At 36.9% G+C, this 17,233-nt stretch overlaps 1 protein-coding gene across 1 annotated transcript; it reads left to right on the forward strand.

Annotated features, from left to right (window-relative positions):
- The first annotated feature begins 1,123 nt into the window (after positions 1 to 1,123).
- Positions 1,124 to 17,224, forward strand: LOC114356884 (L-asparaginase 1). Its single transcript, XM_028310258.1, has 13 exons — positions 1,124 to 1,477; positions 2,346 to 2,471; positions 2,550 to 2,662; positions 2,925 to 3,050; positions 3,947 to 4,071; positions 4,668 to 4,897; positions 5,564 to 5,721; positions 6,270 to 6,383; positions 6,558 to 6,614; positions 6,847 to 6,991; positions 8,788 to 8,917; positions 9,249 to 9,474; positions 17,046 to 17,224. The coding sequence occupies exons 1-13, from the start codon at positions 1,231 to 1,233 to the stop codon at positions 17,190 to 17,192; spliced, it is 1,944 nt and encodes a 647-aa protein (XP_028166059.1). The 5' UTR covers positions 1,124 to 1,230; the 3' UTR covers positions 17,193 to 17,224.
- Positions 17,225 to 17,233: the final 9 nt, after the last annotated feature.

Below are 17,233 nucleotides of genomic sequence, written 5' to 3' on the forward strand. Positions count from 1 at the left end.
TCCACCCTAAGGGGGTAAAACGGGATCCACGCGTACGAAGTCGCGGGCGACCGCTAGTGTAGGAATATAGCTTGACTCCCTAATGGCGAGTATAGATGAGCCATTTTAACCGACTTCAAAAAAAGGAGGAGGTTCTCAATTCGAATGCATGTTTTTTTCGGGTATAAAAAGGACCATAAGCGGCGTAGCACGTAGCTCGTAGCACCTAAAGCACTAAGCTCGTAGCGCTTAAAGCACTAAGGTCTTAGCTCTTGGGATCGGGATCAACAAAACTGGTTTATGTGATACCTGGCAAATAAAAATATTTAACGAATTTTTGAAACGATGCACCATTGTCATTAATGTGATATTGGAGTTAAGAAAAAACTTAAATAAGTTCAAGTAAAGCAATTGTTGTTTATTTCATGCCTTGTCCTTCAGTTCTAGGAAAGTTATGGTATTCGCAATATGTAGACGTATGGACTGTTGTCGAGAAATCGATAGGGCAAACCTACGTTTACTTACTTGTGAGTCCCCTACTTGTTATGTAGAGACAGTACCTACCTACCTATACGGAAGCCTTGAGGAAAAGTCCCACAAATCATGACGGGATGTTTTTTTTAATCCTTAATTCAAGATTTAGAAACAAGGTGGCTATGGATTCAGTAAATAATAAACATGGGTTAGAAGCATGTTCTAATAAAATGTCGGCCACGTTCTATAGATCTGTAATTAATTATTTCTCGCGATCTTCTTAGTGAAATGATTACATATTTGGTAAGTATACATTTTATTGAACGATTTATCATTCTTAAATTTTAAGTCGCTAAGACAGTCCGATTTAGATTAAAATTTTCTCACGCAGTTTATCACAAAACCGCGTCCTAATATCATTATAGGTAGATAGTAAATAATTTAGCTAATGATTATGAAACGTCAGTATCACACGTCATTACCACGTGCTATCGTTATTTTTAGTTCGTTGTGATCACGGAAGTTGGTGGTTCTTGGTACAATTTTAGTACAACTCACACATTGATGTTTTAGTTGTACCGTTTACTCAATAAGATGCAGTAAAGTAGCAATGTATAACGAAAAATGAGTTGATATTGATTGTCGTTTAATTGTCTTGCGTTCTTCATAGGTCAACAGTCGGCCTCAGTTTGCCATTCAGTGTCGAACGGAGTGTTCGTTTTTCTTTGCACAAACACACGTGAAGTTTAATAAATTAAAAATTAAAAGAAAGTTGTGATGAGTACGAACGGTGTTTCGGAACGCAGTGAAAATGGGCGGGAAAAAAATCAAAATGGCTCCCACATGTCAGCTGATTCCTCGGGAGCTAGCGCCAAGGTGTTGGCCAATGTGAAGAAGTCCAGAAGTTTTATGGAACTGTCCATCAGCAGCACTAATTCGGTCAAGAGCCTCGGCAGGAACGAGAGGAGAGTACTGGTCATCTACACTGGCGGCACCATAGGCATGGTGAAGAATAGAGAAGGAGGTAACAAAAACAAACGACTTAAGATTTATTTTTTAAGAAAAGACTTTCAAAATTTTAAATTTTTGAATCCAATATGGTACAGATGTCTTTATTATATTGACTTTTGTTTAAATTAATACGAATATAAATCATGCAAAGATATTAAATCAACTTAACTACAAGAATGATTAAGGTCATAATAGCCATCTCAAACAAGACTTATTAGCAGTTTTCTGCGATACGGATTTTCTCGTCCATCTTATCAGTAAGGTCACTTAATATGACAGCAATAATTTTATGCAGATGATTAAGTTTAATGCAAAAGAAATCCTTGCTATTGAAATACTTGATAAGTGAGATAATATAGCGAGGGTGTCATGATACAAACAAAGGATCATCTATACCATTTTCCTTATCAATGTCACTGATGCAGTTGGATAGGCAAATATGAACTAGAACAATAACTAACTAGACAGGTACCCAGAAATCCAAACAAGTTGTTTTCTTACCAAGTTTACGTTCTTGGTTAGTAGAGCGTGACGAGTAAAGAAACGTATAAAGCTAGGTACGTAGTACTTAAAGGTGTTCATGTGCATCCAATATAGAGCGACGTATTAAAGATGTCCACACATAGCAATGCACACAGAACAAAATAGGTTCTATTTACATGCATTAAATGATCCAGGGTCGTGCCTGGTAGGGTTGCCAGGTCCAGAAACACAAAAGCCGGACTCTGTGTTTAATTTGGCCGGACATTTTACCCTAAAATCCGTACATACCTTTTTTAGCCTGTGGGGTTCTATTATGGTCTCTCTATGAACAGCAGAGGACTTAGAAAGGCTGATGATGAAGACAACACCAAAGATTTGATTGATGTGACCATTTCCAGTTCTGATACCCCAGAACGGTGCCTTTGAGAATCTCATCCGAGGGTATCCTCAGCTTCACGACACTGCCTACTGGAGGCAGAGGCTCAGTGAATCAGGATTTCAGACTTCATACTTAGTCTTACCAGGTTTGTGATGATGCTGCTCCTATTAGTGTGAGTCTTTATAATTTGTAATAAATAGTAACAAAACGAATTCTTTCGCAGAAACCAAAGATTTAGATCTGAGGGTGTTTTACAAAATTTATGAATATGAAACTCTATTGGACTCATCCAACATGACTGAAAGGGAATGGGTGCAAATAGCTGAAGATATTATGGTATGTGGGTGATATAATTATAAACTAGGTGTGTAATGCATTAGGTACTTAAAAATCCAAGATTCGTTGACTAAAGAACTGGAAGTAACACGACTGCTCAACGATCGAGCTACAAGCATCTGAAATAGTTCTGGTAATCCCTAAAATTACAGACGCTTGTAGTTCAAGCCTTACGCCCGTATTCACAAACGATGCTTGCTTAAGTGAAGCATCAAATCGAACGCACAGCGTTGAATAGGGGTGTTTGATTGGTGTGTTTCAGAAAAACTACGACCAATACGATGGATTCGTGGTATTGCACGGCACCGACACTCTGTCGTACACTGCCTCGGCGCTCTCCTTCATGTTTGAAAACATCGGGAAGTGCATTGTATTAACTGGATCTCAGGTAAGAAGAGGCTACTCACAAGAACCAGTATCTATCTCTCAACATCATTTTATCATCAGGTCATTTAGTCTTCATTGCAGGAGTACGTGCGTCTTTCTTTAATTTACCTTGCTTTGATTGCTTTTATTCTAACCATGCTGGCCACATGGGCTGGGAAGGCTAAAATATCAATGAACGTTTTCTTATTATGTTTGCAAAACAAATTAGACGCCACAAAAGTTTTTGGGTCAGAGTTTTTATTTTTACTCGTAACTAAAGCATCGATTGTTTACAATCAAAAGACGATAAGACATATTTTTCTTATATTTGGACACTTCGTGTGAGATCAGTTGAACTCAGAATAGATAAATAATTAAGTAGGTAAGGCGATTATCACACTGCACCGCGCTCCGTCCGCCGCGGTCCGCGTGGCAACATATTATAACGAATCCCGCGCGCAAACGCGTTTTCAGTGTGTTGTGTTCTCAGGTTGTGTTGTGCCGCGCGTGTTTTCTATACAAACTGAGGTACTTGCATAATAATGATTAAATCTGTCGCTGCGCGTACCGCGGCGGAGCGCGGTGCAGTGTGATAATCACCTAAGTATCAACTAATTAATAGGATTGCAATGTCCTAGGATATAATACACGTCCAGCTTCAGTTGCTTCGATTACTCATACCACGAGTATTTGGTCTTTAATTATTAGTGATATATTTTGTAGGACTGAGTTTCTTGAGCTTGCTTCTTTTCCAACACTAGCCTTTATTGTCCCGAAGCAGTGGCAGGGTTAATACTAGGACAAGGTCTTTTTAAAAGCCTACTTGCATAAATAAACTATAAGTTTTATGAGTGTTTTTATGAGTTTTATTACTTTTTATATATTCAAAAGGAAGCTTTCAATCCAAAATATCTCCAGATACCGATATTCGAGCCTCGCAGTGACGGAGCCGACAACTTCGTGTCGTCGTTGCTGATCGCAGGAGGGCTCAACATACCCGAGGTGACGCTGTTCTTCGGCAGTAAACTCTTCAGGGGGAACAGGTGTGTTTGAGATGGAATCTATCACGACGACTTTTCTAACCACTTGCTAATAAAGCCCCTGAAAGCCTGTTGTTATTTCCATAACTTATTGCAGAACCAAAGATACCTAGAGACTGAAGAAAATGTTAATCTTTCACGCTAGAAATAACTGAAACGACCCCTTTGGTGCAGAATTACACATCCTTCATAGTCTAAAACTCTACACCAGTTTCCACCCCTGTAACCATCATCATTTCAGCCATAGGACGTCTACTGCTGAACATAGGCTTCTCCCAATCAAAATATTTATGTAGGCTCATTTAGGGCACTTAGGATCGGTTTCCACCAAGGCGGAGCGGAGAGGAGAAACTATGTAGAATTAATGAAATCTGATTGGTTAATCAACACACTTCTCTGCTCCGCTCCGCTTTGGTGGAAACACGGCTATAAACACCTATAGCTACAAGGCATCAAATATACATGGCACCAAATAAGTGCAAATTTTGTCTGTATTAATTCTTTTTATTTGGTAAATAAATGAAAAAAAAAAAGTACAGCTTGCCCTACAACATTGGGTTTGGGAAACATGTAAGTTAAAACTGATCCACTTCTTTTAGAACTCGAAAGATCTCAGCAAACAATCTGTACGCCTTCGACTCTCCCAACTGCGTGCCTCTAGTGGAAGTGGGACTGGACTTCGAGCTGAACAAGAAGGCGATATTTAAGCCGAAAGTCATCGAGAAGTGTCGACTGCACGCGAAGATGTCGAAGAATGTGGGGCTGCTGAGGATATTCCCGAGCATCAGCTCTTCAGTTATAAAGGCGTTCTGTCAGCCGCCCATCGAGGGTAAGTGCTTGGAACTAGTATTGTATGTGTCTATGACTTGGTTAATGTTCCAAGCTGAGGTTAGTAGTCAATCAGACATTTATCATCTAAGGGTGGTAACTGTGTAAGTATTGAAATAGAAAAGTACGAAATCAAGTTAATTCATACAATAAGTCATGCAATTTAGTGATCGAGCAGCCGTGACGAACGAATATCTTGTTTTAAAGCCTGGTCCGTGAGCACGTAGAATCCCGTCCAATGACCCCAAGCTGCCCATCCTTGTCGCTCGAACGTAATTATGTTGCTGTCGCGCTCGCACACTCACTGCGGGCGCGCGTCGCACAGTCGCGACAGCAATATAATTACGCGCGAGGATGGGTAGCTTGGGGTCATTGGACGGGATTCTACGTGCTCACGGACCAGGCTTTAGTAACTGAAGACCGCCAAACTTTAGTTTACTGTATTAACTATTAGTGAAATAACAAATGTGAAAGTTTGAAAAGAATTTATATAGAATATATTTATAAAGAATTAATTGAAAATATCGTAAGTTACTAAGTAACATGCGAACTTTGAAAGTACCTTTATGTAGGATTACAAAAGATTGCTTCTTCGTACGTCGTTTCATTATAATAATATGTTTCTTTTATGCCCTTTTCCTGATTTATTTATTCATTTGCTCTACAGGTGTAGTTCTCGAAAGCTATGGAGCTGGGAACATACCATCAAATCGTCAAGATATATTCGACGAGATCTGCAAGGCGGTGCAGCGTGGGGTGATAGTTGTCAACATCACTCAGTGCTCCACTGGCGCTGTGGCCTCGCCGATATATGAGACTGGACGAGTGAGTTGATCTTCGATACTACTTTAGGAAGTAGAGTCATTATTTTGTACGAAAGAGTCAAGAAGATATTCTTGACATTATCACCCGTAAATAAATTATTATAAGTACATTATAAATCTTTAATTTGCAAAATAGCACCTCATCCTTATGAGTAGGTAGGTAGGTACTTATCTTTTTCACACTGTGTCTTTCGTATGATTTGATTCAAAACTATCTAACTCCATTTCGAAATTTAAAAGCCAATCAGTACTTCTAGCACGAAAAAATTTCGACTTCGAATCGTTTGCGTATTGGAATCGCCATCAAAAAATTTAGTATGAAAACTTAAACAGCGCCCCTGTGAACTTGACCTAAGTGAACTCAGTATGAGAAATAGTAGAACGAAACTAATTTTGACAGTCGAGATCGTCATTTTATCGTTGAATTCGAAGACTGGCTGGGTATCGCATTTTTTCGAATACGCAAACGATTCGAAGACGAAAGTTTTTCGTGCTAGCCACACAGTGATGGAAAATTTATCGAACCCTTATAATATGTTTTCGTTTCAGCTCTTAGCAAGATGTGGAGTGGTGTCAGGCTACGACATGACTCCAGAAGCAGCGCTCACCAAACTATCTTATGTCTTGTCAAAGTCTGAACTGAGCTATCAGGAGAAAGTTGAAGTAAGTTAATCAGTTACCCGAATTAATGTAAACATTATAGCAAATCCATGAAAAAACCTAGAAAATAATTTATGTCTAGGATAAGGAGACAGTAAAGTCATGTAAAAATATAAGGTATCATTATTGAAATTGGATCTCGATTACTGATTCTTTTGAAACTGGCGACTGTTTCAGATGATGTCCATGAACATAAGAGGAGAAATGACTACAGCATCGTCTATAGCTGTAGAGGTAAGCTTAACATAATCAATATTTTTAGTTGAAGTAAAAAGTAATCTAAAACATTTGGGATGACTTCTATCTATTTCGATTCGTTAGTTAATTCTGTCTTTGTTTTCGTATAGGTAGTGTCTCTTCTATTGCAAACTTATATGGTATCAAGTCAGTATTGCTTATGAAAAGTCTACAAGTACTTTAGTATAATGTAAGATTTTGAAGTAAGTACTAATATGTTTTTTTCTAGGACCACACCCTCGTCGACGCATTGGCTACCAGCCTGAATATCCAATCGCCGAAGATGCTGGTAGAAGTGACGGAAAAGGTGTTCGGCGCTTTGCTCCTGCACGCCATAGAGAAGCACGACGAGTTATCCGTCAAGAAGATGCTTGGTAAGTGTTGTTAGCAAGCAATAGATCTGCTGAAAGTTGGGCAAATAGTTACGCCGTAGTGTTTATACGAGTATGTAGGTAAGGCCGCAATTGCGTGACGTTTTGTCCAACAGTTTCTGCAAAAATATATCCAATACACTTAGCCATACTTAGCATAGCAATTTGCACATTTAGGAGACGTGTGACGCTGCCAAAAGTTTGGTGGGTGTGTTTTTAAATATAATTTAGGAAAAGAAAACAAAATTCAATGCCAACGACACGTGAGCAGGTCATCAAGATAAACACTGGCATCTTGACTATTGTGTAGAAGTTTCAATAGGTTTTGTTTTACAACGTGGTTCGACGAATCAAAAATCTAAATAGTGATGATGCTCTACATTAGATATCATTAACATTTCCATTCCAGACACAATTACTTTATTGAACTGTTTGTTGAATCAATCATATCTGTCAATTTTCAACAATCGACAAGGCTGAAACAATTGTATTAATAATAGGTAGTTACTTTGTACCGTCCGTAAGTTAAAAGAATGTGTTGGTTCAAGGCGTTCGTGATTACTGATGATAAAAAGTTGATTATCAGGAAGCCACTTGACTTGCATTTTTGACCTTTGATATTTAGGGAAAGTGCAATAGCAGCACCTACTTATTGTTATCAATAACATGAATGATAATGATAATAGGTAGCGTGTGAAACTTTGATTTTATAAAATCTGACTAAATTGTTTTTCTTAAATGAGCATAAGTACACATTATTGAGGATATACTTATATATTTTGTAAATTCTCACAAGCCGATAATAATTTGACTGTCTTCATAATACCTACTTACTTACCTTCTCAGCAAAAATATAATTAGGGACTTAACTTCTATCTACCTATTACCTTGAAATTATGGAATCAGCTGGTGGTATATTTATTTAAACAGCAGTTTCTATTTCATTGCCATAAAAACTTAATAATAACCCTTCATCTGGTGCAGTCGGTTAAAAAGTAAGATGATTTATTTTGATGTAAATCTTGCCTTGCCATTCTTGGGTCAAGTACTTAGATAAATACAAGAGCGATATTTTTATCATCTGTTTGATAAACAACGAGTGCTCATTTGTTATTATTCTATGGACTAAGTACCTACTCTCAGTGCTTTACTCAGCTGAATTGATTAGTTGAAACCATAGTTGAAACAAATATTCTAATTATTTACTTATTGGTTCCTGAACTAAACTCGTGCTATACTATCATCAGCTTTTGTTTTGTTTCATCTAGTTAGGTATCGTCGGCCGCGTTGAGTTGTATGATGACATCTTGACATCAACTAGTGATTCACTCGTATAGATATCGGAGGTTAAGTAATTTGTTATTACGCATTGGCACATATTGGCACTTTAGTGATTTTTTTTGTGAAATTCCAGTTTTTCGTTCTATTTTTAGCTCTACCTGTGCTGATGCTCTAAATATCAGTGCACTAGTTCTGGGTTACACAAAAAATGTAGAGATGAATCACCAAACATTTTGGAACAGTCGCGTAGATGTATCGTATGTAGGTACCTATGTAAATGATCCGTGATCTAACTTCAACTCTGTAATTCTTCTTTTCTATTCTGTTTTATCGTATCGGCTATGGACTGTGAAACATCGTCTAGATTTAGAATTCCTTATCGATATAGGTATTTAATCTAAATAAAGTTAACATACTTAGATACTCTGCCACGCCAGTGTTAAATAATGAATTTTGTTTTGTAACTTGTCTACTCTTGTTCAAAGGATTAAATAAATAACGCAAATTTTTCATCACAGATATGGGAGCTGATGTAAACGCGCCAAACTCCGAAGGCAAGACTCCGTTACACGAAGCTATACTCAGAGGGAACACTTCGATAGTCGAATACATGCTGAAGCAGGGAGCTAACGTGCATTTGAAAACAAGGTAATATTCATAACCACTCGGTGGACTGATGATTTGGTGAAGGTCGCGGGAAGTAGGTACCTGGATGTGGGCAACACAGGACCGGTCGTTGTGAAAATCCTTTGTCCAACAGTGGACGTCTTTGGGTTTAAACGATGAATCGTAACCACAAGCCTATTAGCAGCAAGAAGTCAGGTGGTTGGGCTTTTTCAAGCTGTAGATCCTGGCTACACAGGAGTTACAGCGCGTTAGGAACGAGAGTTGAAGATAGTCCCATAGCACCAGTCAGATTAGATATTACTTAAAGGCGTCATTTTTCCGTAAATATTAAACCGTATACTTTATTGTCCAGATGTGGTGAGCCACCACTTCTCATGGCAGTCCACCAAGACGACCCAGCCATGATCGAGCTGCTCCTCAAATGCGGGGCGAATCTCTCCAGCGTGGAAACGAACACGCTCTCCGAAATGATCTCACTAGCAGCCAGGCGAGGGTCGGTGCAGAAACTGCAGCTTCTGAAGATGGCTGGTGCTGACTTGAATGTAGCTGATGAAATGCAGCAGACGCCTTTACATAAAGTAAGTAGATAGATACTTGTAGTATGTCATTATTTTAGGACACTAATTCCCGTTTTCAGCATCAATCCCTAATTTTTAAGTGACCCATATGCGAACACATAACAGGAATTTTGATTACAAACGTGTCACTTAAAAATTAGGGATTGATGATGAAAATTGGGCATTAGAAAATAACGAAAGATCGTAATTTTTGGTAGCTAAGAGTAGAGAACCTAGTGCACCTATTTCTCATCTAATTGTTTACTGAAGTATTGAGTTATGGTTTTCAAATAGACATAGCTGGGCATTAACTCGTTAATCCGTTAATCGTTAATTAACGAAGTTAACATTTCTATTAACGGATTAACTTTTAAGTTAACTTTAAAAATTGTTAACGGACTCGTTAACTTCCGTTAAATAATCCTAAGTCCGTTAATCGTTAATCCAGTACCTACTATTTAACAAAAAGATACAGCAGGCACGCTGAAAAACGCGTTCTGACAAGTACGTTCGGGCTTCCAGAACTCAAAACAACAGTTTTTGTAACCAGATCACTAACGAAACGATAAAAAATAATAATAATAATAAGTCTTTGGACAATTTCACACAGCACCAGCTAGCCATTTATTTAACGGATATACTACTTATAAACTTTTTTTTTAATACGTAAATATTATACATAGTCATAAAATATATTTTGTATTTATTTATTTATTTACAAGCTTTATATTTTTGGCTTCACTTGTTATATAGTATGTGTGGGACAAATCTTGCAACTGAATTTATGACCAGTTTTCCTCAACCGATTGAGCTGAAATTTGGTATACTTATGTTAGTACGATGACAATGCAATGTTATGGAACCATTGAGCTGGTCTGATGGTGGAGTCAGGAGGTGGCCAAAGGAACTCCTATATGAAACGGCAGAATCGCATATTATCGAATTTGGGTTCGTTGGATTTGTCTTTTCGAGCACTTTAGTACTAGATAATGTCCAGGGTCCTGATGATGGAGTCAGGAGATGGCCATAGGAATTCCTAAACGAAACGGTGGAAACTTATCGAGTTTGGGTTTGTTGGATTTGTCTTTTCGAGCACTTTGGTGCTAAATTGTATTGTGGGCCATTCTTATTCTTACGCATTTTTGTGTGAGATGTAAGAATAGCATATGTTTTTAAAGAAAATCAGTGCACTGTAAATTAATTTACTTAGTAAAATACCTCTATTAACTAGGCCCAATATCATTTTTATCATAAAACTATTAGAAGAATATTAAAAAAAGTTACAAATCCACAGACCGTGTAGTGTGAGATTCCCGGATTTGGACATACAATATTTTTTTCTGAAGAGATGTTATGTTATTTTGATAACTATTACAGTAATTATGCAAGATTAATACATGTTATATAAGACTGTTAAAAATTTATATCAATAATAATTACCATTTTTGATTTTGAACACCAAACATTGTGTGAGCAGTTTTTGTGTCACAACCACGTGCGCCACTTTAAATATGCGTAACTCGGTAAAAAACTATCTTTGATATTGACATCCCTTGCTAAGTTTTTTTAGAACAGTAACATTGTCATCTTATTAGATTTGCAAATGGCTGAACTTACAACCAAAGACTAGACCTTCATGCAATCTATTTGCTGCATCCCTTCTAAATTCTAAGAATTCTGCATTTAGGCTCGGGAGAAAGCGAATAGCATCAATCTGAAAACTTATTGTAAAAGAATCGAGGTGACAAATCATAGGATATGCTGAGCTGGAACTGTCATTATTACAAATTCAATTTAATCTGATAATGGGTGATGGCTGATCGCAGATAGATTAAAAAGAAAAATGAAATTTGTGAGATCTCCTGATCCGTTATCTGTACGTTTAATCGTTTGTACCACATTAAAATCAAATAAATGATGATTAAGATTCTGATGAAAAAATGTGCCACGTAGCCCCTTCTGGCCGAAACTAAATGTTCCTGTTATAGCCTCGATTATTGCAGTATACTGAAAATATCTTGATACAATAAATAATAGAAACAAGTGTTTTCCTTTTTCAAAGGGTTATTAAGTGTACCTACAGCGTTTTTATGACGCTTTATATTTGTATACATATTTATCAATGCAAGATGTTGTTTTCTTGCGTTTTTACATCTTTTTTCTAATTACCGTTAGATTAAGTATTAGCCTTATCTAATTACCGTGACTATAAAATTTTTGGGTCTCATTTGCGCGAAAACCGCTTGGAATAATTTGACGCCTTAAGGATTGTTAAATTCGTACTTTTCATGTGTTTCATATTTAAATGCGTTTAAGTCAATTAAGCCAAATTTCAAAAATGATATGGTAATTAGGCTGAGAACGCCTAATCGTGAGAATGGCCGAGATTCATTTCTCAATTCCGTGATTCATTTTCTCAATTCGGTGCTCTCTCAATTCGATGCTTAACATTTCTCATAAACCACTTCACAATATTTAGTGACAATGCTATTTTTACATTCAGAATGGAGTAACATTTATTTTTTTATATTGAAACTACTTAAAAAACTAAATATAAATTTTAGCACCGAATTGAGAAAAAATACACCGTACAGTAGAAATGCCCTTAAACTTTAACCCCCTTACTAATAAAAAGTTGCACAGTTGTTGAACACGTCCATGTTTTAAGTTGACATTTCCATACTAAACGTCACTTTAAAACACTGTTCAACGAGCGTGTAAGTTTTATTAGTAAGGGGGTAAGTCACGAGGGACCATTACCAAATTTCTGTCTTGTCGGGACCACTTATTTTATTTTTTTTCAAAATCCTATGAAAGGGGAGATGCGCCGTTTGCGTTGTGTTGACGAATACAATGTTTCAAAAACGGGAAATAAAATTATTTTCATACGTACGAAGTCGCGGGCACAGCTAGTTCCAAATAAACTAAGAAAAATACAATGTTTAATGTACATGAGCGATTACAAAAATAAAACGGTGTCTAAAAAAATGCCCTGAGGGAAAATGTTAGTATTTCCCGTTAACCTTTCCAGTAAAGGTAAATAAATAGTACCTGGTTTTCCTAAATGAATAAACAGGAACAGGGAGAAAAGTCCAGACATCCCTTAATCGCTTACGACATCCACCGGATAAGTGGGGGTGGGTCTCTTAACTAAGTAAACTTATTACGAGTGGTTATCTAACCAATAAAATCTTTGTGATATAACACCTATTTAGTTACTTAGTTTGAATGAAGCCATAGGTAGGCGTCTGTAATAGGAGGCGACAATAGGACAACGGTTTAGACTGCGGATACAAGAGCCATTCATAATAAAGCACATTAAAACTAATAGCAACTTAATGAAAAATTGCTACTATAAAGTTGATGATTAGTTACTTATAAAAGATAAAAATGATTGGAATGTTTAACTGCCTAGCTCGCATCAATATTTAAGACTTGTATATTATAAAGACTGTAAAAACCCTAGAAAAGGAGGCTGACAATAGTGACTGAGTTTCTTGCACTGCTTCTTCTCAGCACTGGCCCATTTTGTCCCGAAGCAGTGGTAAGGTTAATACTGGGACGTGTGAAAGTACTTTTTAAAGCCTTTTTGCAAAAAACATAACCCTCCTTCTGGCGCAGTCAGGTAAAAATAAGTAAATGAGTTTTATTTTCTTTAGAAAAATTCGTCTCTCTGACACTCCTCCGCTTTGGAAACCGGGCCTTAGTTTTAACAAGGAATAAGGTGGGCAGGTTTAACTATTCTATGATTATCTTGTAGATTGTTAATAAAGGCATATCCCTTACATGCTAACATGGCGTAGGCCGCATCCAGTAAGATTACACGTGTAGAAACTATTATCTTAATACGTAACTATGCGACCTGGATCCCTGATGGAAATAGACATTAGTTATCAGACTTTAAGACTATAGGTCTAGCACTTTAACTCAGTCCGTACCTGAGGTATGGAAGCGGCACGGGAGGGTGTTTTTGAGACGTCAAACTTTAACGTCAGCGAGACTTCAGATTATGCTTCAGATTTGCCGTTCCCTTAAATGAGGTTCATCATCAACAGCCCTTTACAGGCCACTGCTGGACTATGAGCCTCCTCCACTATAGTGGAGGGTTTTGCCATAATCTCCACGCTTGGCAGGCGGGTTGGAAATCGCAGTTCAAAAGATTGATGTTTTTCAGAGAGCGCTGCTGCCCATTCTCTGTTTGATGTGTAGTCCCTAAGTCGCCTCTTACGACACCCGCGGGAAGAGTAGGGGTTGGTGACAAATGTATTCTACTCTGCCGTCACCACACGGCTTAGGTTAGGTTAAATGAGGTTACTGACTGTTTAAAGTTCCAAAATACTGAATTGTCCTATCCATGACATTGACAGTAGTGCGCCACCGCACGGTAATATTATCATACAGTATTGTAACTTCATATAAACGGACGAAACGCGAGCTTTCCTTCGAAATTTAAATCTCGGTATGCGCTCGACATGCAAAAGTCGGGGGTGTCGCGAATGTCCAATCGGACGATGTTTTGTTTTTTAAACAGTAAGCGCTCTTTTTTTTATAAAAGAATTATAAGTAGGTACCTATTTATACAGGGTGTCAGGTAAATGGGTTTATAAGCCAACACTAGACCATATTAACATACCTATGCATATAAATGGTATGGTGAAGTCAGTGATATCATAATTTTATTTTTTACAATTTTCATACAAAATAAAATTTATAAAATCTGATTTGTATGAAAATGAAAATTATTAAAATAATGATGTCAATTTTCTGACTTCATCATACCATTTATATACCATGGGCTAGTGTCGGCTTATAAACCCATTTACCTAAACACCCTGTATAATAACCGATAATACGCCTAAGTCGAGACGCATAAATTTTACGGTCGTAAATTTATAAGATTTGTTACTAAATCTTAACACAAATATATTAAATATCCTTAAATAAAATAATAAATATCCTTAGACATTTTACACTGCGCTTCTAGTCCCAAACTAAGCAAAGCTTGTACTATGGGTACTAGACAACGGATATAAACATTTAAACATAGGTACTTAAATACTTTTTTTTTGTAAATACATACTTATTATACATAGAAAACACCCAGTCCAATACAAACAAATATGTTCACACACAAATGTTTGTACTGTGCGGGAATCGACCCCGCTACCTCCGGTATAGTAGTCCGTTCCGAACCACTGCACCAAACGGCCGACTTTCTTATTTATTCTTTTAATTAAATCTACTAGTCACAAAACAACATGCATTTTTATCCTATTTCATTCACAAAGTACTTTGTCAAAATAAAATAAAAATCACAAAATTCAAAGTAGGCAGATGTAATGAAAATAGGGCCTGCAAGTGGGCAGCCCTATCGCATCTTGTCATACGGTGACGTTCCGCGCGGCTGTTGACATTTATTAAAAAAATATGGCCGAGTTGGAATACTGTATAGATATTATTACCGTGGCCACCGTCAATACCGGATCGCTGGTTCCGATTTTTGCTATGTTGGAAACCATATAGTTGAATGAGCGCCCCCCTGTCAATGACAATGAGGGCTATAGTTTTAGCGCTCACCAGTTAGCGCCACTGTAGAGTAAGGTCCTGTCACTTGCTAGTAGCGAAGACAGTGGCACCAACTGGTGAGCGCTAAATGGTAGGAGGACTATCGCATTTGCACTCATCAAGATGGCGCCACTGTAGAGTAAGGTCCTGTCAATCGCCAGGGGTGCCAACTGTTAAGTATAAAAACGATAGCCGTCATTCAGTTCAGCGTGGGTCATCTTTAACAAGGTTATTAAACCTTTGTTTTGTCACCTGTCATCCGCTTTACACAGGAAGTCGAACCTTAACTTCGAACTCATGTTCTTCTGATTAATTTCGTTGCGGGTCCAATGACAGTAACTTTCCCCCGGGACAAACTTGACCTTCACTGGTTGGGTTGTTGGCGGTCAAACTGTAGATCCTGGCTACACAGGAGTTGCAGTGGTGGGTAGGGATATTCCGATACTNGATTTGCAAATGGCTGAACGTAGTGAGTGAGCCGCAAAAAAATATTTACTATTTATTTGAAAAAAGGGACAACCATAACACGTCCATCCCGTGTACGGTTTTTAAAGGTAGGAATCAATGTCACGCTATTGTATAAAACATAATTATGTACCTCATGCAGTATAGTTTCAGATAATTGCACAAGATCTGCTAATTCAGAGATAGTTTTTTGGATATATCGGACACGTACCAAATTGTCACGGCCATGGTATTAAAAATGTGTCACTACCGCAAACTATTTAAGTACATGGTCGTGACATTACAACGCGTGGTTGTGACATTCTATTTTTATTATTTTAATAGTTTTTGTTGTTCTGCTAAATTATTTTGTGTATTGTGCAATTTTTAGGAGTAGCCTTTTAGTAAGTGTACTTATTTTTAGCTAGTATGATTTTCTAGATGCCACGAAGGAAAAATTATTGCACTTTCTCATTTCTGCAGTAATATCAAATTTTGCTGAGACAGCTCCCGGTAAAGGCCCTGCAGAGGTGGTCGGAGTTGTTTTAAAAGGAATTGCTATTAATCATATTTTTAGTGGTACGGTGACTATGAAACATGTTTAAGTTGTCAAAATAAATTGTTATGTGAATCCTACAGAAATCTCATTTGATACTCAATTAGGTACCTACTGTTTTTAAGATTTACTAATTTGTTAAGCATATTATCATATCGAAACCATGTAGGTAGCATATCGGAAGCATGATCAGATAGTGCCAATAATAAAAAGTCTATTTTTTTATTATCTAGTAGATATATTAACTACCTGACGGTATTTTTGATCTCAATTTTAATTAAATTTTTGGATGTTCAGAAAAAAGTACATATTACCAAATAACACCTTTGTTGATGAAACGAATTTAGTGTATTTTATTGTTAATAAATTCAAACTATTATGATATAACTTTAACAACATAAATATTATTATTTATAACAAAAATGTAAAACTGTCACATCCGTGTCATGCAGTGTCACAGCCGTGTTTACGTAGGCTATTTTGTTTCCTTTCCGAGGGCTTTAAGGTTGTCCATATACATCAAAAGTATGCTTTTGGTTTATACTTTCGATACACATCGCAAAAAGTTTCAAAAAAAAACTTTAATTAAAAAAAAATTGGCACAAATTTAAGAATGGCCCTTGTAATTGAACCAAGGCTTTGAGATTGAGATACTAATAATAAAATGTGTAAAATAAAATTATAATATTGACAAACTATTTTAAAAACAAGCTATTATTCTGAAATGCAGTTGTACTAAAACGAAAAAAATAATTGTACAAACATAAAAGAGGAATAAATTCCATGCGCGATACAAGCTTTCGAAATTACCTATTTGAACCTTGCATACAATTTTTTTTCTTTTTATTATCATGTGTTAACGGATTAACGATTAACGTTAACTTGCGTTAAATCTTGCGAAATATAACGTTTTAACGTTTAGCGAAGTTAATTTTTTTATTAACGGTTTAACGATTAACGAAGTTAACTATTTGATTAACGGTGCCCAGCTATGCAAATAGATTGATACTTTTTTGTTTTGTTTCAGGCCGTGCTAAGCAATAACATAGAAGTGGTTCAGTACCTTGTGCACAACGCCGACTGTAAAGAATCTAAAGATGTCATGGACTACACGCCGCTGGATTACGCTCGCAAACTCAATTATAGTAAAATACAGAGGGTACTTGGTGATTAAATTAATTGTGCAAATAATGTACTGTGTTTTATTTACTATAA

This window comes from Ostrinia furnacalis, unplaced genomic scaffold (genome assembly GCF_004193835.3).
Source record: "Ostrinia furnacalis isolate ACB-3 unplaced genomic scaffold, ASM419383v2 OfSCF2997, whole genome shotgun sequence".
In the NCBI taxonomy this organism is placed as follows: domain Eukaryota; kingdom Metazoa; phylum Arthropoda; class Insecta; order Lepidoptera; family Crambidae; genus Ostrinia; species Ostrinia furnacalis.